At 35.7% G+C, this 22341-nt stretch overlaps 1 protein-coding gene across 1 annotated transcript in view; it reads right to left on the reverse strand.

Moving 5' to 3' along the window:
* Window positions 1-22341, reverse strand: part of PTPRD (protein tyrosine phosphatase receptor type D) — a 666726-nt gene that overhangs the window by 302469 nt on the left and 341916 nt on the right. Inside the window, exons 5-7 of the mRNA XM_053702567.1 lie at window positions 9099-9287; window positions 5579-5689; window positions 57-326 (exon numbers count right to left, since the gene is read on the reverse strand). Of these exons, the coding sequence (XP_053558542.1) occupies window positions 57-326; window positions 5579-5689; window positions 9099-9287 (570 nt within the window). The remainder of the gene's footprint in view (window positions 1-56; window positions 327-5578; window positions 5690-9098; window positions 9288-22341) is intronic.

Raw genomic sequence — 22341 nt, forward strand, 5'->3', positions numbered from 1 at the left:
CACTTATATTAATACATACAGCATAGATATGAGTTTGTCTTAACAAGGACAATTACCTTTAACAGTTATTTGTGCTATTGCTTCTATAACTCCAAGGGTGGACATAGCAACACATGTATAATTTGCTGATTGTCTAACATCTGTAAGCTCAAGAACATTCCTTCCAATTGGCATATCATCCTCAGGAGTTAGATCCTCTGCCCCAAGCATCCACTTTACATAGGGCATTGGGGACCCTACTGCAACACAAGTGATATTGACACTTCCACCAGGCATTATTTCATGATTCGTAGGTGGAATAGAAAACCTTGGAGCAATTCGACGAACTGAACAACATAAAAAAAAAAAAAAGAATGAAAATACTTGATGATAATATGTACAAAAGGAGAAATATCAGTGTGGACAAATGACATGCACATTACAAACATAAACCTTAATATATCAAAACTATTTATATACAAATTGAGCACAACTAATCTATAGAATAACACATTTATATATTACATATTTAAGAGTATAATAAACACATTTAAACACATTTACTCAGACCTATCAGGGCCCACAATTTACCAAATACTGAACAATACACAAACACCATGCAAATATATATGTATATATATTTATTTTTACATTATATATACATATATATGCAAAAAAAAGACTGGAGGTTTGCCAGCATGCTTAAAATAAATAGCTTTAATGCTGAGTGCTTCCAGTCGATGTGAAATAATGTGGATCACATTGTCACATCACAGCCCTGACACACATCTACAGTACAACGAAATACAGTCTATCTCACTTTCAGAATCAAAAGTGAATGCAGTGTGAAGACCTCACACTAACACTAAAACAAAAGCTTAAAAGTGAACAATATATACATATTTATTGTCACAGAAATTGAAAACAAGGCAAAGCCAGTACAAGTACTCGTACTGGCTTTGGTCATGCATGCAAGCAAATGACTGAGGTCTAGGCAACCATGCTTTTGGGGTTTCAGAAAAGTATTTTAGATATGTCAATGTGTTTTTTTTTTTTGTATTTATATATATAAATATATCTTTATATCTATTGATTATATATATATATACACACATATATATATATATATATATATATATATATATATATATATATATATATATATATCCTGTACATCTACACTAATAGCATAGAAAGAACATTGGGTACAACTAAAGAAAATGTTGGATTTTACGGGAATTGAGATCTAGATAAAGAAAGAAGGAAAACACAGGAGGGGCAGTATTAGATTAGGCTGAGAGTTGTTAAAATGTCACCATGACTGTGAGCATACTGAAGAGTACAGCATGATAGGGTAACATTCAAGGTTTAGTTACAATCATATCTGAGGAAAAGCAACAATTAATGGATTAATATTACAGGTTTCTAAAACATGTATTAAGGTCTTCTACAGGGAAGTTAATGCTACACAATCTGTAAGAAATATATTGCCAAGCAATAGGATAGAAGGGTTCCTGCTTCAAATATTCAGATAGTATATACGTATTTAGATATATTTATAGGCTTCTTCCTCTTTTGTAACAATTTTTCTAGGACCAAGTTAGTATTGGTCACATTTTTTTATTATGACAACTTTTAAATATTATGCAATTTGGAGCAGGGATTAATATTCAATCTGAAAATCATCATAGATTGTGCCGACAAACTCAATAGCTCTATTGACACATATAGTTATCAGGACAAGGCAGTCGGCTCCAATTTCCTGAACTGCTTTAAAAAATATTGAATCCTTGTACAGAATCTTAAAAATATATCTTAAAGGGACAAAATGCCGGAGGTGAATGCTATAAACTATAAAGCAAAAAATATTAAATAAATGTGTAAATGTTTAAATTCTATAAAAGTTGACAAAATATTTTTCAAATTTTATTTCTAGTAATATTTTATTTTTAGGAATATATGATTTTATTTACAGCACATCTTTTACTCCTTTTATTTTGACTTCAGTTAATAATTTGTAAGCACATTGCTGTTCTATCATTAGTACACATATGAAATAACACCAGGCTTTATTAGTATAGTTTAAGTTATTAAGTTACTAAAATAATTATCTTCTTTCTGTCTTCCTAATTTTAAATACTCTCCTCTTTGTAAACTTTATGACCTAGATTAATATAAGTATGATTGTATAATGAAATTGGTCGATAACTATCAATAGCACCTCCATTTTCACACTCATATTACAAGTCCAAAGTTATTTTTCACCATTCAAGCGAAAGTTTAAAGCGCGCTAACATCTGCATGTTATATAGTGCAGGTTCACTAAATCTCTCACATAATAGACTTCTATGGGGATGCACAGTAACATTTTTGTTGGACATTGTCCGAGTGCCAAGCTGATGGTGAGCTAAGCTCAGGGTATGCTAAGCCAGATGTTGCACAAGTAGTTCTTCATGTAGTTCTGTGCTGTACTATTATGCTTGTGGTAAATGGGTCAGCTTTTTAAGAGTATTAATATAACTTTAGTTTGAGCTTATTTATAGCAAATCAAGTAGGAACTCTACAGGTTGAACTCAATGGACTTTCAAATGTATCTACTATGTTTACTTCATGTCTAAATAAACACAAAATTTGACAGTGCTATTTTGGTTTGAGTTAACTCACCACTTGTAATACAAGCACAATGAGCAAGCTAATTGCACTCCCGTGCTATCAATTAAAAGTATAGGGTGTGCTAAAAAAAGGTTTGACCGCATTAAGATGCGTTGGTTAAACATTTTCAGTTTCCTCTATGCCAGATTGTGTCTTATTATTAACATGATACCAAGCTCAAGATACTATACCTTACACTATTAATTGTAATCCACTTGTATTATATCACAATGTTTCTTTACATATTTATTTTTGTATGTTTGTTTCTTTTGTTTGTACATTTCATTTTTGTAAAATTTGATAAAAAAATTTGATAAGAAATATTAAAAATTTGATAGAGTTGTTAAACTAGTCATTAAAGGGATACATGCTCCAAGAGTGACTGCCCTGTATACTGGAGACAGCATCTTAACTGAGTTTTTTTTTCTGTTTTTTTTTTCCTTCTTTCCACTCTTTTTTTTCCTCCCCCTCCTCTTTTTCTTTTCTTTTTTCTGTGTATTTATTTGATATTATATGTTAGCTTTTTTACTTTATTGTATACATACTAGTCTAGGTCCTGAGTGCCCTGCAGGTAAATTGCACCAATTGTGTCAAAATTAGGACATAAGAAATTTTGCAAGCTTTAATTTGTTTATCAAGATGATGTTAAAACAGATATCTGATTAAATTGGTTTATCAAGATGATGTTGAAATGAATATCTGATGTAAAGCTTGTAAATCTGATGTTGCATATTTATATGTCTTTTGTCCTGAATAAAAAAAAAAAATATATATATATATATATATATATATATATATATATACATGCTCCATTAAATGGTAATATATGCTTAGTAAAAGAATAATGTAATATATTTTTTTTATTTTGACTCATTTTCTTTAATTTATCTGTTATACACAAACAAAAATCTTTTCATGGGGTAAATTTAAACTATTCTCAGATACTAAGAATATGTAAAATTTACTTATAAAACATATTCTTTGCATGAAGGTCTTTTATAAATATCATGCAAATATTTAAAAAAAAATGGCTTTATGTCCCTTTAAAATAATGTGTCAATGTTTAGATAGATTTACTGAGTCTTGCTAAACAAATTTGGTTTCAATTTTTAGCAGCTTTGAAGCTTAACCTAATTTAAACAAATGTTAATTCTATGGGTTTAAAAGAGAAAGTAAAATGTGTATTTTTTTAAATAAATTGAAAATTTGAAGAGGGTCTTGTAATGATCTAGTGAAGGTATGAGAGGCAGGAGTATAGGGACAAGAGCAAACACATTACGTTAGCACAAAACAAGCAATCGGACCACATGCAACAAATACTGAAGTGTAGTATAGGCTACACCACAGGGAAAAAAATCATTGACATGCCTGATCTACATATTAAATGCAGGATATTACTAGTCTTCATAAACAAGCAGTATTCTAAGTGCATATTGAAACATAAACTAGTGAATAAAATATTACACATTATCAGCACATAAGGTTGCCATGCACTCATGTACATTCCCTCATGCATCACAGTTAGATATCAGCAAGCATTAAAAGCCACAAAAAGAGCAATCATTGCTGAATCATGACATTAACTTAAAAAAAAAAAGTCACAATGCAGCTACATCCATTTCATTTGTATTCTTTGTTATTGTTGAATCATTATTTTGTAAGGTGGGTAAAAAGTAAAAAACACACCAACCTTCTCGCAGCTCTGAGGGATGTAGGGGTTTGATGCAGAACACAATGAAATGAGGAAAGGAGAAAAACAAGGGAAACACAGAGAGAGTAAAAAGGCCATATCAAGGCTTTCAACTGCTTTTTTGAACATATTTATTTGTTACACCTCCCTGCATTTTATTTCATTAAGCATTCCTAGAGGTCGGAACAATAGCTAGTTTTTATTGGAAATTAAAAAAAAATAATCACACAGAATAATACTCATTCAGAGGATGTGTAACGGACAGATAGATTTATATTTTTCTGTTACGAGAACATAATAAATAGCAATCTTTTTTTTGTTTTTTTGTTATTTATTTGACATATTTAAGTTTTTAAGTTTAAATTTAAATGACCAAAGACTGCATCTAAGGAAAATTTGACAAACCAAGCAAGTTAATTTCTTCAGATCACTAACACTGCGGTAATGAACTGACTGCATTTTTTATTTATTTATTTTTATTTTAGCACACATCACCCTTCATCTGTCCTTTTTTCATACACAGTTGAGCCAGATGAGAAAGTTATGGATTATCGCTATTGTAGCGGACAGGATGATACATGATGAACCAGACGTTGCAAGAAATCGCACAAAGAAAGACAGTCTTTCTAAACCAAAGGACATCTTATAGTTTGTTTACAATGAATCATTTTGATTACTTTACAGAGTCCTCTGAATATTTCCTCATAATTCACCCATGTCACAAGGATGAGTTATTTCTATTTTTTAAGGGACAGTCAGTTCATTACTGTAGTGGAAAGGATTAGAACTATCTGTTAAATATAAAATTGTCCAGAAAAAAAACAATAGTAAAATAAATGTGATAAAAATACAGTTATGCTTTGTATAAGGCATTTGATTGTTAGAAAGGTTAAACACTACAAACATGGTAGTACTTATATCCCTTATGATGCCTTGAATACAATCTGCCACTCTGTAGCACAATCAAATCAGGATCTCTAATAGAAAAATCATTAACAAATAATAAAAATAAATAAATAAAAAACCCAGAAATAATAAGCATAAATCTCAATAAATGCCAGAAATAACTATAGATTTCAATAGGCAAATATACTTACAACAAAGTTTAAGTAAAACATGTATCTTTTTTTTTTAATTGTTTTTAATACGTTTTTCATTTTCCTATTACCATATGTGCTTGCCCAACACTGTATATATCCTGAAAAAAAGAGTCCTGTGTCTCGGAAGCTTGTAGACACCAGGGTTTGTCGTTCCTACCTCTTACATATAGATTGGCCGGAGCAGAATAGCGGGTCCCAGCACTGTTAGTTGCAACACACTCATATTTGCCTTGGTCCGATTCTTCACTCTCCTCTATTTGTAGTGCACCTAACCAAATAAAAAGAACATACACAGCCAAAAAAATAATCAAAAATGGTTCTTTTTGAGACACTATCACCTTACAGCAGTAAACACCTCATAGCAATATAGAAACAAATCACTGAAGATCCAATCAACGTCGGTTCTTGCTAAAGGCCATAGACAGAAAATGATGCATTGGTAAAACAGTTACAATATAATTACTGTATCATCATTAAAAATGTAAACAGTCAAAACATAAACAATATATGCATAATTGCTCTTTAACAACAATTTGATATGTAACTTTTTTTAAATTTATTAAAATGAAAATGAGTGAGACTGCTTCAAGAAAGTATGATTTTGAAATAAAATATATATTTGTATATCATTTATTTATTTATTTTTTGAATTATAGAGATGGGGTTTGGGAAAATATAATTCTTAAAAATCAGATGGGCATTTAAAGAAATTCTTCTTACGAAGAAGGACAAAAATATGCAGCAAGAACAAAAAAGCTGCTTAACATTAAAAAAGAAAAAAAAGAAAAAAAAAGAAAAGAAATTTGATTAGTTAACATGTTAATCAAAATATTCTTTCAAGAAACAAAACTCCCTTAAGACATGCAGGTATGAAAGAAATACATTTTTGCACAACTTACAATTTAAGAATGTATGCTGGAAAACAAAGAGTAGTTGAATTAGAAGATAAAAAATAAGAAATGTATGGCTAGTGCCAAGACAGAAAGAAACCAACCAATCACTGCTTGAGGTCCTCTCAAGAACCCCTAAGACACCCATCAAAATCCACAGGTGGGATTAGCAGTGTGGTGTCACAAAACCAAAGAAAAATGTGAAACAAGAAAATTTTAAACATTGTTTCAGTACATTAAAAAAACAGTACCATAAGCATACCACTGAGACACAAGATTGTGAACCTGGTGTTTCCAAGCCTGAAGAAGATGGTCCAAAAAGTTGTTGAAGATTTCAAGAAAAAGTAAGTGAGGGGAAAAAAGCATTTCTGTGAAATTTGAAGAGGAAAAGGCTATGTTTGTTTTCTATATTGCTAAAAGAAAAAAAAAAAGAAAAAAAAAATCTAGAACAAATACAATACCAAAAGCAAAAGTCAATTCTGAAAAGCAAAAAGAAGATATTCCTGGTTGTCCTCTGCATGTCTCCAACTGTTCCCTAGACCAAGTAGTATAGGTCCAGAACAAGAACAGCTAAGGAAGAAAAAATGATTTTTTTTTTTCTCTCCAATCAATCGGACAAAAAAAAAAAAAGAAAAAAAAAAAGAAGAAGAAAAAAGAGGGACAAATGGAAAGCTGTGACTGGGCAGTGGTCAAACGACCTTGATATGCTTTCTTTGAAGCATATCACAAATTAAATTATTGTATTAAATTAAATGGGAAATTAAAATATGAAAACGACACATGAATCAATGATTTAAAACAAACTGGTAAAACAAAACAAAACTTTTTTTTCTTAAAGATGAGCAGAACAAATATGAATTATGGTTTATACATAAAGAATGAATAAGATCATTCTGTGACTTTATGTTTGGCACTCTTACCTCTAATTGGTGTACCACCTGGGTGGATAATATGAATGCAAATAAGATTAGAAAGAAGAGTCATTAGTACCAGAAGAGGGAGGCTAATGCTTTGGAAGAAGAATTATATTAGAATTATATTAGATTTACAGAATGAAAAAGGAAAACAGGAATATACTTAATAGAATTGATAGGCCCTATAAGCATGTACCACAAAGAGCAAAGGACCTAACATGGCATAGCCATTCTCAGAGTAGTACAGACAGAAGGAAATAAGCAGGGATTTAACTTTTTTTTTTTTTTTTTTAAGCCTCATATTTTCAAGGTGATCTCTATATTTAATAGGAGGTTTAGGGAACAACCTTTTATTGGAAAATCTAAAGGAAATGTGAAAGGTTTTTGAGGTAACAAACACTGTGGTGCAAGTGAAGCCACGTCAACTATTCTACTAGGGTCAAAGTGAGACTAGGAGACCAATGTATATAGGTGTTACTACAGTAAGTATGCAACGACAATTATTTTGTGAAGCTTTGTGTACCACTACAAAGGATTTGTGACTATGCTAGTCAGTAGTAAAATGCATGCCATGCATTTTAACAGTACTAAGAATACAAGGGCTTGTTAAAGTATGTACACTGTGGAGGGGGTGGAGTGCGCTTCAGAACTATGCACTTACCAATAGATTCTGGAGATTTAAATACGGAGAGAAGAAAGACAGCATAAAAATATTATTATATTCTTTATAATTTGGCACTTGTTAAAGATGTATCATTAAACTGTAACTATCTTACATTGTGAAAAAAATTATGCTAAACTTACATTAAAAAAAATTAATTTGCACACATTTTCTGCTGACAACAGGCACATTGGCAATTAACAAGACAATTTGAACAGCACAGGACAGGTCAGAAAGCCAGGATTTGGGGAAGACAGGTGACTTAACATATTGAGACTAACTGCATCTTAGTGCCAATGCGTTTTTTTTCTTTACTTTTTATTTAATAATTTACTTGGGAAAGAAATATAGCCAAAAAAAATAGCCCTCAACACAAGGGTTGTAACTGAGGCATAACTGAGCACCTTCATGCTGAAGCATTAAAAATTTTACTTTTTAGAACTACAAAAGCAAAGCAATCAGCCAGGGTAGATGGGGAGAGCATCGTTTTTTTTTTTAAGTGCATAAGCTGGAGGCCGAGCAGCAAGATCCGAATCCTATATCTCACATCAGCTTTTGCAGATCTAAATGTGTTTAGAGGATCAGAAAGCTCATGTGTAGTCATAATTAAGTGTGCCAAAGGTTAGTGAGGAAAAAAGTGTTGCTTTCCAGTTTAAACCTCCATATTACTCTAGTGAGAGTACTTTCTTAGTAGACAAAAAGGTTGCTTTTCTTTAAGTCATGGACTTGTTAATGGATTTCAAAATGTGTTAATATTCTTGATTGCGTAAGGGATGTCCAACAATATAATGGTATTGATCCTTTTTGAGTATCAATAAGAGTTTTTGATGCAATGGAAAATATCCATTGGTACTCCTAATTTTTGAATGAGGCACAATGTTGAAGTAGGTTAGTTGAAATTAAAAAAAAAGAAAGAATAAACAAGAAAAGAAAGAGGAATGGATCTGTCAAATACCGCCATAAAGCAGTAAATAAATAAAATATTGACGTACAGTCACAGCAGTGGGCAATGAGGAGTAAACAGAAGCTGTGGAACACACACATACACACACACACAGGAAGACTTTGGAAGTTTATGACCACACCACAAACATGGACATCGTACAAAATAGTACAGAGAAGAGAGGCGGAAGAAAATTCTTTACCTAAAAGTAAAAGTAAAGTGAGAGAAAAAAGATTTCAGAGTTAACTATAACAGCAGCAACACCATACCTGATCGTAACTGTTTGATGCGCCCATTATTGTTGCTCGTGTCTACAGGCAAGTAGTCTTTGAACCAAGTTATTTCCGGATCAGGATTTCCACTGGCTGCACATAACATGGTGGCTGTGCGTGTACGTTCAACCACCTTCAACTGAGGGCCCATATCTATGGTGGGAAAACCACGAGGAATTTGGTCCTCTGAAATGGATATAAAAAAAATATATTTTACACAGATGAAATTCAATTTTATTTTATAAATAAATTTTCATTGCACTTAACATCTGTGAGGTATTATGTGCATCATTTTAAAAAAAAATAAGAATTCATATTTGATATTTATGAGTTACTATAACATACTAAATACATAAGAGTAACAATAAATTGCAATTCTTATTTACATAACAGTTGTGCATATGTTGTAGTTAGATAACAAACATATACATGAGAATATATGACTATTTCTAGATTGTTCCCACATGAATAAGGCCCTAAAGTCCTCATGTATTTGCTTGTCAAATTGTACCCATGGATAGTGCTGCAGAATATGTTGGCGCTTTTATACATAAAGTATAATAATAATTATTAAAATTGCCCTTGTTGAGAAAAATAAAAATATTACATTTGTTAATTTCAGATTTATTATTGGGCTCACATCAAGCCAGTGCAAGTTTAGAAGTACACAGTCAATGTATAAAATGAAAGAAACCAAGCAATGTTAGATGAATTATTACCACAACATTCATCTGAAAAATTGAGGCACAGAATCCAACACCTCCCATATAAACAAATGTGAGCTCATTTAGGATTATTTGTGCCATATAAATGACGTATTATCCTGGATCATTTTATTATCTTTTTTCCAATATATTTATAAATTATATGAATAGTGAAACTAAATAATATACACACACAAACAAACACCATGAATTTCCCATGGCACTTTAAAGTATGTAAAGAGCTTTTATTTCTTTTTTATTGAGCATAATCATTTTCCGTCATCGCCATTATGCCAAGAATTTAGGAAATATTTTCAAGAGAAACATTAAAGGGATATGAATCAGTGTTGTATAAGTAAAAACAAATAGGCTAAATCAACATAAACATAAGAAACAGATTGTGTAAAATAACAGCAAACATATTACTTGTTTTCTTGCAAAATGAGCACTAAGAAATGATCAGTGTTGCCACTACCCTCAGGAAAAGTGAGTTGATATTTTGGTAACTTAAAGGGACAGTCAAGTCCAAAAATAACTTTCATGATTTAAATAGGGAATGTAATTTTAAACAACTTTCCAATTTACTTTTATCACCAATTTTGCTTTGTTCTCTTCATATTCTTAGTTGAAAGCTAATTCTAGGAGGTTCATATGCTAATTTCTTAGACATTGAAGACTGCCTCTAATCTGAATGCATTTTGACCACTAGAGGGCATTAGATCTTGTGTTTAATATAGACAACATTGAGCTCATGCACGTGAAGTTACCATGGAGCCAGCACTCCAGTTCAGTTCAAAAGAACTGAAATAAGGGGGCAGTCTGTAGAGGCTTAGATACAAGGTAATCACAGAGGTAAAAAGAGTATTTCTATAACAGTGTTGGTTATGCAAAACTGGGGAATTGTTAATAAAGGGATTATCTATCTTTTTAAACAACAAAAATGCTGGTGTTGACTGTCCCTTTAAGTTGCGTACTGTCCTCTTCTGAGCACAGTCAAAATTGACTTTTTGTTTCTCTAGTATTCACTGAATAGTAAACAAGATCATGTTATTCTAGAACATTTATGACATCAAGCTAGATATGACTTCCTGTAGAGAACCCAGCCCCCTTGTAAGGATGTGACAGGTAGTAATAGACACTGCAAAAATTTAATAAAAAAATAAAAACAAAAGGTAAGATCCTTTAAGAATGACAATTAATATATATTGTAATGATTTCTATTACATATAACCCACTGCTTAGTGTTTTTTTATTACAACAATTAAACAGACTGTGTTTATCCCTTTAACATACAGCAGAAACATAAGACAGGCTAGTTGATATAAAGGGACATTGTACACTAGATATTTCTTTGCATAAATGTTTTGTAGATGATCCCTTTATACAGCCCATCTGTGAGTGTTTTTGTAATAATGTATAGTTTTGCTTATTTTTTAATAACATTGTGCTGATTTTCATAATTCTAACCAAGCCCCACATTATCAAATATAGACATAGGTCTACAGAATCCTGTTGCTCTTGTTTGTCTAATGGGTATTTTCAAATGCAGGGAAGAGAGGAGGGGAGGAGTGTCTGCTCAACGGTGCTAAACTGGCAGCTTCTACATTTTTGAAAGATTTTATGCTGGATTTTTAGATCAGTATCTGTGCATACTCTTTTTTATAGTAGTGTTTATTACATGCAGTTATACAAACATTTGTGTCCTTTAAAGCAAAGGTACGTGGTTCACAAAGGGCAAAGTGGTAAGAAAAGAGGGGTTCTAAGTCAGTAGACAGCGTTGTCCTATAGACAAAAAAGTGAGTAATTGATGGTTCAGAAGGATTTGACATAAATAACAGGGTTCTAAATGTTGAAAGCAACTCATTTCATCAGCATTTACTAAATATACTGTATGTTATTAAACATGACTCTGCATAGTATATTATGTGTAGCTTTTCATTGCATTAAATATAATCTATACAAACTTAATGCAAATCATTAGTTGCATGATCTATGAAAGATTACCAGAATCTGACTGTTTCAGGGGCAGATTATAGCCTAGGCCAACAAGGTCTGTGCCTAGCGTGGCAGATTTTGGGGGGCGGCACTCTTACGGCGGCACCCTTACACCCTCTACTGTTGAAGTGCCAAAGAGTATTGTAAAAATAATGTTACACTGCCTGAGGTGATTGTCCCTGTTTAAATTACCTATATTATCTTCAAAATTGCACAGTGTATGCTGGTGTTTTGAGTACCCCTTTATTTTTGATGCACAGAAATAGCACATAGCACTTGTGTAAATCACGTGTATTCCCGCCGGCCACTAGATAATCAATAACTGATTCAAGTTTGCTTTTGGCCCAGGCGGGTGCTTGTGCCACTCTGCAGTATTCACGGCCCATCTTGCTCATCATAGTGGTCCCGGACTAGCAAGTAGAGGAATTGCAATTATAGTGGCAGTCTGACATGTAGCGGAGAAGATGCAGCGAATGTGCTGGGGCTCCCAACCTGCCTACTTTTGTCCTAGGGCTAGGGGTGAGCACAATTGACTAGAACAGAGGTCCGAGCAGTTGGGTCAAGGGATGTGACAGCAGCATTAAAAATATCAGCAGTAATGACTCAGATGTTGTAACAATAAAAAGAAAATGTTTTCAGTCCAGAGGAGCAGTCAGAGGCATCCCGCTCATAATACTACAGGACACAAATATTATTATTTGGTATGTTAGTTGGCTGTTCGCAATATACTCAGGAGTTGAGCTGCTAACTTCTTTCTGTGAAAATCTGGGCCCCAATAATGTGCAATGCTACAGTAACCATATTCTTCTGAGCAGAGACCACTAAGCACTGTATTGGTAAGTGTTGAAAAGTTTATTCACTATGTTAGTGTAATTTTACTTTCTTGGGTATATAACACATATAGGCAATAAAGAAAAGAATGATTCGCTCCTCAAAAATTAAATTAAAACGTCCATTTATTATGCAAAATTTAAAAAAGCAAAGACAAAGCTTGCAATACAAACGTGAGGTGTTAGGCGCAGCACTGGTAGCTTACGCGTTTCGGCTAACAAGCCGTAATCATATCCTATTAGTGCTGTGCTAGTAGCACCTATTTAAGACAGAAGCAATATTACTACTGGCTGTTTCCATTGCCTCTCACCTGTACAGTTAAAAACATATAAATAAACGCCTAACACACCTTATGAGTTAGCTCCTTATCATTACATATAAGCCTGATTATAACTAAAGTAATTCTAAACTTAGTTCACTGCATATTAAAGTATAAACAAAGTTAAAATAGAAAAATAGAACTAAGATCCATGAGAATACTTCTGCCAAAAAGCAGACTGGATGTTTTGTCTTTGAGTTCCTTGTTTGAGGCTATGGAGACTTTATTACTAAAATGTCTTTGAGTTCCTTGTTTGAGGCTATGGAGACTTTATTACTAAAAGAATGCAAATTGCAATGGGACATTTGGTCTTTTGACAAATCTATGGAAGAGAAAATGATCCCCAGAGGCATAAGGGTTTATAGATTCCCCACATTTGATGTGGGCCCAGAGGAAAAAGAGTTTATTACTGATTGGAATAATGTTTTGTCAGAATGTTCCTCTAGGTTGATGCTAATGTTAAGAGATTATAAGCTAAAACTACTGAATATTGTAAAAAAAAGAAATGATAGATTTACAAATAGAAATGGATAAGAAAATTAGTGAACCCAAATTTGGCAGATTTGACACCATTCTCAGGGGTATAGTAGCCAGGGGGAAGAGCTTAGTTATGGAGAACAAACACGCCAAGTTTCTTAGAGATAGGTCAGATTATCAAACCAGTACAGTATATATCTGGAATCGTAAACAGCGAGGTGAATTTAGAAGGAAACAATTTCCAGATAACAAAAGAAGGGGAGGACGTGGACGCAGGGGCTGTAGATCTTCCTCTAAAAATGTATCATTTACAGAGAGTGACACTGAGTATTCCTCAGATGACAACACAGGGATTATGGTTCAGGCCTCTGCGTCCACTACCTCTCCTACAGGTATTTTGAAAAACAATGATACCCCCAGCAATGAGTTAGTGGTTAGACCAAAGGGTAGTGTTATGGGTGAGCAGGGTATGTACCATTTACCACAATCCATGTCTAACACCCCTTCGTTAACAACTATTCAGAATAGTGCAGGTATTTCCAATACGGACCTGGAACAGGATTTTCCACAGGCCCCAGGTCCCAAGGACAGAGAGAAGGTGAATAAGAATATTCAAGGGAGATACACTCTCAGGGGCAGTCGCCCGCAGACAAAGTACAAATAGTGAGAAATAATGTAATTAATCTTTCTTCAGTTCACCTTACGAAGAAACAACATAGTGTATTAGCACTAGGGTTAGGGTTTTCACCCACTACTAACTTTAAAATATTTCAGACCATCTTGGATGTTAACCGTTTAATCAGGAATCTTACGTTAAGAAAATATTTTGGCAGTTCTACTGTTGTAAATACCTCAGAGGGTAAGACTTTGTCTACTGTTAACAATTTCCAGAATTTTAATGAAATCTGTGATTTGGTATCATTGCAAATATTGGAAAGTGAGTCACATATTGCTTCATATGCAGTGAACAAGACCAGATCATTTAAAAACAAATCTAGATTTTACCCCATTCATAGTAGGGGAAATGTGCTGGAGGTTTTCCAACATAGAATAGAAAAAGACCTCATAGATTTGAAACATCAACCAACTAGGGTTAATTACAATTTATCTAGGAAGCAACAGATAGTTTAAAAGAACTTCAAGAGAATCAACAACTGGTGGTGCGCTCAGCGGACAAAGGCGGTGCTGTTGTAGTGATGGATAAAACTACTTACGTAGCTGAAGCACACCGCCAATTGTTGAACCCAAATGACTACCAAGTTTTGGATAGGGACCCTATAGAGATATATAGATATGAACTAAGGCAAATTTTCGATGATGGCAGGGAACAGGGGTTCTTAGATGATCACACTATTGAATATATGTATGTTAAATTTCCTAAGACCCCCCTGGTTCCACCATCTGCCAAAGGTTCATAAGTCTTTGGAAAATGTTCAAGGGAGACTCATTGTGAGTGGAATTGATTCTCTCTTGGAACACCTCTCACAATGGGTTGATTCTATTTTACAACCCCTGGTGCCAGCACTGAGCTCATACATTAGGGATACCAAGCATGTTATCAATGTGGTAAAAGGTATAGTATGGAGACCGGATTGTACCTGGCTTACTGTTGATACAGTGGCCCTGTACTCCAGTATCCCACATGAAAAGGGCATAGAAGCGGTCTCTAATTGTTTGAGATTGTTTGGTAATCTCTATGAGGACTTACAAATTTACGTAGTAAGGATTATCCAATTCTTAATTACTCATAATTTCTTCAGGTTTGAAGGACAGTTTTTTCTCCAAAGATGCGGCACAGCAATGGGAGAAAAATTTTCATTACCTAGGATGGTGGGAGCTGGGCCGTATCTTTGGAGAAGAAAACCTGTTTCGAAGTCAAATATTGCTTTATAGGAGATACATTGATGATCTCCTTTTCATCTGGACAGGAGATCACAATGACATACTTTAATTTGTCACATACCTTAACAACAATGACATGAATTTGAAATTCACATTTGAGATAAACACTACCAAAATAAATTTTTTGGATCTTACCCTGAGAGGGGTCAATGGTGCTAAGGCATCAACAATAGTGTACCACAAGCCAATAACAGGCAACACCCTGTTACATGGGAACAGCTGTCATCCAAAAGAGACCAGGTTTGCAGTGGCAAAGGGGCAATTTACGAGGAATATGCCCAAAATTTTGACATTAAGACATACCTCAATTGCACTACCAGCTATGTTATTTATTTAATAACTTGCACAAATTGCAATTTGCAATTTGTAGGACTTACGTTAAGAGACATGAGGTCTAGAATTAGAGAATGTTTATCTACCTTTAAGGTTGCCAAAGCCACCACACCATTGGTCCAACATTTTGTGACCAAACATAATGGTAATCTGAACTACTTCAAATGGTGTGCTATTGAAAAAGTTGTACTCCTAAAGAGAGGAGGGGACATTGATCAACTTCTGGCAAAAAGGGAGATTTTTTGGATCTTTACATTGGACACTAGGGTGCCCCGTGGTCTTAACTCTAAATATGACATGATCAATTATTAAGAATGACGTCAAGGTAGAAAATAAGGTAGTTTTGGTAATAAGTTATTAATTATATGAGATACTGGTGATTGTCTTAAAGTATAGACCTTTACAATTGGATAAGAGGTCCTTTAGACCATAAGCTAAATACAGTTCTTTTATGATTTTTCATATTTATAGTTGCTGTAGAAATTTTTGGTTGTTGCATATTTCAAAAGTCCTGAATTGTACTAGTGGTTATAAATATTTAAGAAAAAAGTGTATGTATTCCCAAAACATCCAGACTGCTTTTTTGGCAGAAGTATTCTCATGGATCCTAGTTTCTATTTTTCTATTTTAACTTTGTTTATACTTTAATATGCAGTGAACTAAGTTTAGAATTACTTTAGTTATAATCAGGCTTATATGTAATGATAAGGAGCTAACTCATAAGGTGTGTTAGGCGTTTATTTATATGTTTTTAACTATACAGGTGAGAGGCAATGGAAACAGCCAATAGTAATATTGCTTCTGTCTTAAATAGGTGCTACTAGCACAGCACTAATAGGCTATGATTACAGCTTGTTAGCCGAAACGCGTAAGCCACCAGTGCTGCGCCTAACACCTCATGTTTGTATTGCAATCTTTGTCTTTGCTTTTTTTAAATTTGCATAATAAATGGACGCTTTAATTAAATTTTTGAGGAGCGAATCATTCTTTTCTTTATTGCCTAAATTGATCCAGTCAAGATTCGCACCCTATTGCGGAGGGCCGCTGTACCGCCCGGACAAAGAGCCTCCTTTCCTCCTCCCCCAACCAAGACACCACCGGAAGTGTGCTGTGGATGGTATCGGACTCACGAGCTATACGAGGTAGGAGAAGGCAGACAGCCAACTACATCCCGTAGGAGAACGGGTAGTGCTCCCTACTACAGCGAAAGTCCTGGATACCAGGAAGGCATGGAGGAAATCTTCCAGTGAGCGGTAAGAGAGTTGTATTTCTATAACATTCCGTGGGGCTATACACAGTTGAAAATCAACAAGGGGAGTGCAGAGGAGAGTGTTCCAGGGTATACTTGGAGTATTACAAGTGTGACTGTTAAATACAAGCAGATGATCTTGTCTTTCACACGTACTATATAACACATATATGCATATAGGGGTCAAACCCTGCCCAAAACATATTATGACTAAAAAACACCTAAAACCCTGGGAGGGGGGGTCGTGGCAGCAGAGTTTTTAGTGCCTAGGGCAGCACAAAACCTAAATACGCCACTGAACTGTTCATTTATATTTTCATTCATATAAACTGATGTCTTGCACAAGATAGTAGATACATGCTGTATATCATTTTAGGAAACAGTCTTAGTATATCCCTTAATTCCCATGGGCCTTCTTTATCCACTGAGTTCCCACTTTATAGCTGTTTTCTACTTCCATCAGCTTGTTTTGTTTATGGTTTTCAAGACCATGGTTGCCAAATCTAAGGTGCCAGGGAAATACTGTAGCTATAGTGCTTCTTATCTGTCACCACTATTTCACCTCTGAATACATGCAGTTTGCTCAATTATGCCCAATTTGTATGAACAAAATCTGTATGTAATAGAGAGGTGTGTAGATTTCAGAATCCTTCTTCGACTCCCTTGGAAAAAATATAAGTTTTGACTTTTATTAGCAGAACTTCAACATTTCATTATTTTAAATAAAAAAATAAACGAGGAGAAGAAAAAAAAGTTCCATTTAAAATATGGATGAAGAATAAAAAACAACAACAAAAACCTAGAATATTAGTGCATACTGCTATTAGTATTTATTTATTTTTTACACATTGAAACTATGTGAAATTATTTTTCTTTTCTTTTTTATTAACCACATTTATAAAATTAATATTACTGATAAGAATGTATTGAACTATTAATTAAAATGTCTCTTTCATTACCATTTATCAAAATATTAATACCATCATACCAAATATTCATAGCATGTGTACATTTTTCTGAAGTATAACAATATTTTTAGAAATGTTAACATAGGCCAAGATAAACTGTTGTATCTATTTACTTTTTAAATTTTATTCATTTCTGTCTAAACATCATCTTCAAAAGAGTACCTAGTTTATCTTGTTCTTATTCATGTAACTATTCAATACCTAGGGTTACCTCAATCTCTTTGTCTTCTTTCTCACAGTGTGTGATTTGTGCTGCTGTTAATGCCATGTTCATATTACCAAACGGGCATAAGAACATTAGATTGCATCCATAATGGATTTATATGTAGATGAAGTATTCATGGGTTATGTGCAGCACTTTAATCCACATATAAGGAGTTATTTACATAATTGACAAAGCATTTCCCTTAATTAACTTGTTAATTATGACATGACTAACAAGGGCTTTGAAATCAATATTCTGTCAGGCATACCCTGCTTACCAGTACACAACTTAGCACTATATTTAGACAAGACCTCAACTTTCAATGCCCAAACTAGAATGGAGAAAAAACAGAATTTATGTTTACCTGATAAATTACTTTCTCCAACGGTGTGTCCGGTCCACGGCGTCATCCTTACTTGTGGGATATTCTCTTCCCCAACAGGAAATGGCAAAGAGCCCAGCAAAGCTGGTCACATGATCCCTCCTAGGCTCCGCCTTCCCCAGTCATTCGACCGACGTAAAGGAGGAATATTTGCATAGGAGAAATCATATGATACCGTGGTGACTGTAGTTAGAGAAAATAAATCATCAGACCTGATTAAAAAACCAGGGCGGGCCGTGGACCGGACACACCGTTGGAGAAAGTAATTTATCAGGTAAACATAAATTCTGTTTTCTCCAACATAGGTGTGTCCGGTCCACGGCGTCATCCTTACTTGTGGGAACCAATACCAAAGCTTTAGGACACGGATGATGGGAGGGAGCAAATCAGGTCACCTAGATGGAAGGCACCACGGTTTGCAAAACCTTTCTCCCAAAAATAGCCTCAGAAGAAGCAAAAGTATCAAATTTGTAAAATTTGGTAAAAGTGTGCAGTGAAGACCAAGTCGCTGCCTTACATATCTGATCAACAGAAGCCTCGTTCTTGAAGGCCCATGTGGAAGCCACGGCCCTAGTGGAATGAGCTGTGATTCTTTCAGGAGGCTGCCGTCCGGCAGTCTCATAAGCCAATCTGATGATGCTTTTAAGCCAAAAAGAGAGAGAGGTAGAAGTTGCCTTTTGACCTCTCCTTTTACCAGAATAAACAACAAACAAGGAAGATGTTTGTCTGAAATCCTTTGTAGCCTCTAAATAGAATTTTAGAGCACGAACTACATCCAAATTGTGTAACAAACGTTCCTTCTTTGAAACTGGATTCGGACACAAAGAAGGCACAACTATCTCCTGGTTAATATTTTTGTTAGAAACAACTTTCGGAAGAAAACCAGGTTTAGTACGCAAAACCACCTTATCTGCATGGAACACCAGATAAGGAGGAGAACACTGCAGAGCAGATAACTCTGAAACTCTTCTAGCAGAAGAAATTGCAACCAAAAACAAAACTTTCCAAGATAATAACTTGATATCAACGGAATGTAGGGGTTCAAACGGAACCCCCTGAAGAACTGAAAGAACTAAATTGAGACTCCAAGGAGGAGTCAAAGGTTTGTAAACAGGCTTGATTCTAACCAGAGCCTGAACAAAAGCTTGAACATCTGGCACAGCCGCCAGCTTTTTGTGAAGTAAAACAGATAAAGCAGAAATCTGTCCCTTCAAAGAACTTGCAGATAATCCTTTCTCCAAACCTTCTTGAAGAAAGGATAGAATCTTAGGAATTTTTATCTTGTTCCATGGGAATCCTTTAGATTCACACCAACAGATATATTTTTTCCATATTTTATGGTAGATTTTTCTAGTTACAGGCTTTCTAGCCTGAACAAGAGTATCAATGACAGAATCTGAGAACCCTCGCTTTGATAAATCAAGCGTTCAATCTCCAAGCAGTCAGTTGGAGTGAGGCCAGATTCGGATGTTCGAACGGACCTTGAACAAGAAGGTCCTGTCTCAAAGGTAGCTTCCACGGTGGAGCCGATGACATATTCACCAGATCTGCATACCAAGTCCTGCGTGGCCATGCAGGAGCTATCAAGATCACCGATACCCTCTCCTGTTTGATCCTGGCTACCAGCCTGGGAATGAGAGGAAACGGTGGGAACACATAAGCTAGGTTGAAGCTCCAAGGTGCTACTAGTGCATCCACTAGAGTCGCCTTGGGATCCCTGGATCTGGACCCGTAGCAAGGAACCTTGAAGTTCTGACGAGACGCCATCAGATCCATGTCTGGAATGCCCCACAATTGAATTATTTGGGCAAAGATTTCCGGATGGAGTTCCCACTCCCCCGGATGAAATGTCTGACGACTCAGAAAATCCGCTTCCCAATTTTCCACTCCTAGGATGTGGATTGCAGACAAGTGGCAGGAGTGAGTCTCCGCCCATTGAATTATTCTGGTCACTTCTTCCATCGCCAGGGAACTCCTTGTTCCCCCCTGATGGTTGATATACGCAACAGTCGTCATGTTGTCTGATTGAAACCGTATGAATTTGGCCTTTGCTAGCTGAGGCCAAGCCTTGAGAGCATTGAATATCGCTCTCAGTTCCAGAATATTTATCGGGAGAAGAGATTCTTCCCGAGACCAAAGACCCTGAGCTTTCAGGGGTTCCCAGACCGCGCCCCAGCCCACCAGACTGGCTTCGGTCGTGACAATGACCCACTCTGGTCTGCGGAAGCTCATCCCTTGTGACAGGTTGTCCAGGGACAGCCACCAACGGAGTGAATCTCTGGTCCTCTGATCTACTTGTATCGTCGGAGACAAGTCTGTATAATCCCCATTCCACTGACTGAGCATGCACAGTTGTAATGGTCTTAGATGAATTTGCGCAAAAGGAACTATGTCCATAGCCGCGACCATCAAACCTATTACTTCCATGCACTGCGCTATGGAAGGAAGAAGAACAGAATGAAGTACTTGACAAGAGCTTAGAAGTTTTGATTTTCTGGCCTCTGTCAGAAAAATCCTCATTTCTAAGGAGTCTATTATTGTTCCCAAGAAGGGAACTCTTGTTGACGGAGATAGAGAACTTTTTTCTACGTTCACTTTCCACCCGTGAGATCTGAGAAAGGCCAGGACAATGTCCGTATGAGCCTTTGCTTGTGGTAGGGACGACGCTTGAATCAGTATGTCGTCCAAGTAAGGTACTACTGCAATGCCCCTTGGTCTTAGCACCGCTAGAAGGGACCCTAGTACCTTTGTGAAAATTCTTGGAGCAGTGGCTAATCCGAATGGAAGTGCCACAAACTGGTAATGCTTGTCCAGAAAGGCGAACCTTAGGAACCGATGATGTTCCTTGTGGATAGGAATATGTAGATACGCATCCTTTAAGTCCACCGTGGTCATGAATTGACCTTCCTGGATGGTAGGAAGAATTGTCCGAATGGTTTCCATTTTGAACGATGGAACCTTGAGAAATTTGTTTAGGATCTTGAGATCTAAGATTGGTCTGAATGTTCCCTCTTTTTTGGGAACTATGAACAGATTGGAGTAGAATCCCATCCCTTGTTCTCCTAATGGAACAGGATGAATCACTCCCATTTTTAACAGGTCTTCTACACAATGTAAGAATGCCTGTCTTTTTATGTGGTCTGAAGACAATTGAGACCTGTGGAACCTTCCCCTTGGGGGTAGCTCCTTGAATTCCAGAAGATAACCTTGGGAGACTATTTCTAGCGCCCAAGGATCCAGAACATCTCTTGCCCAAGCCTGAGCGAAGAGAGAAAGTCTGCCCCCCACCAGATCCGGTCCCGGATCGGGGGCCAACATCTCATGCTGTCTTGGTAGCAGTGGCAGGTTTCTTGGCCTGCTTACCTTTGTTCCAGCCTTGCATTGGCCTCCAGGCTGGCTTGGTTTGAGAAGTATTACCCTCTTGCTTAGAGGATGTAGAACTTGGGGCTGGTCCGTTTCTGCGAAAGGGACGAAAATTTGGTTTATTTTTAGCCTTAAAAGACCTATCCTGAGGAAGGGCGTGGCCCTTACCCCCAGTGATATCTGAAATAATCTCTTTCAAGTCAGGGCCAAACAGCGTTTTCCCCTTGAAAGGTATGTTAAGCAATTTGTTCTTGGAGGACGCATCCGCTGACCAAGACTTTAGCCAAAGCGCTCTGCGCGCCACAATAGCAAACCCTGAATTTTTCGCCGCTAATCTAGCTAATTGCAAAGTGGCGTCTAAGGTAAAAGAGTTAGCCAACTTAAGTGCTTGAACTCTGCCCATAACCTCCTCATAAGAGGATGCTTGATTGAGCGACTTTTCTAGTTCCTCGAACCAGAAACACGGTGCTGTAGTGACAGGAACAATGCATGAAATTGGTTGTAGAAGGTAA

This window comes from Bombina bombina, chromosome 2 (genome assembly GCF_027579735.1).
Source record: "Bombina bombina isolate aBomBom1 chromosome 2, aBomBom1.pri, whole genome shotgun sequence".
Classification (NCBI taxonomy): Eukaryota; Metazoa; Chordata; class Amphibia; order Anura; family Bombinatoridae; genus Bombina; species Bombina bombina.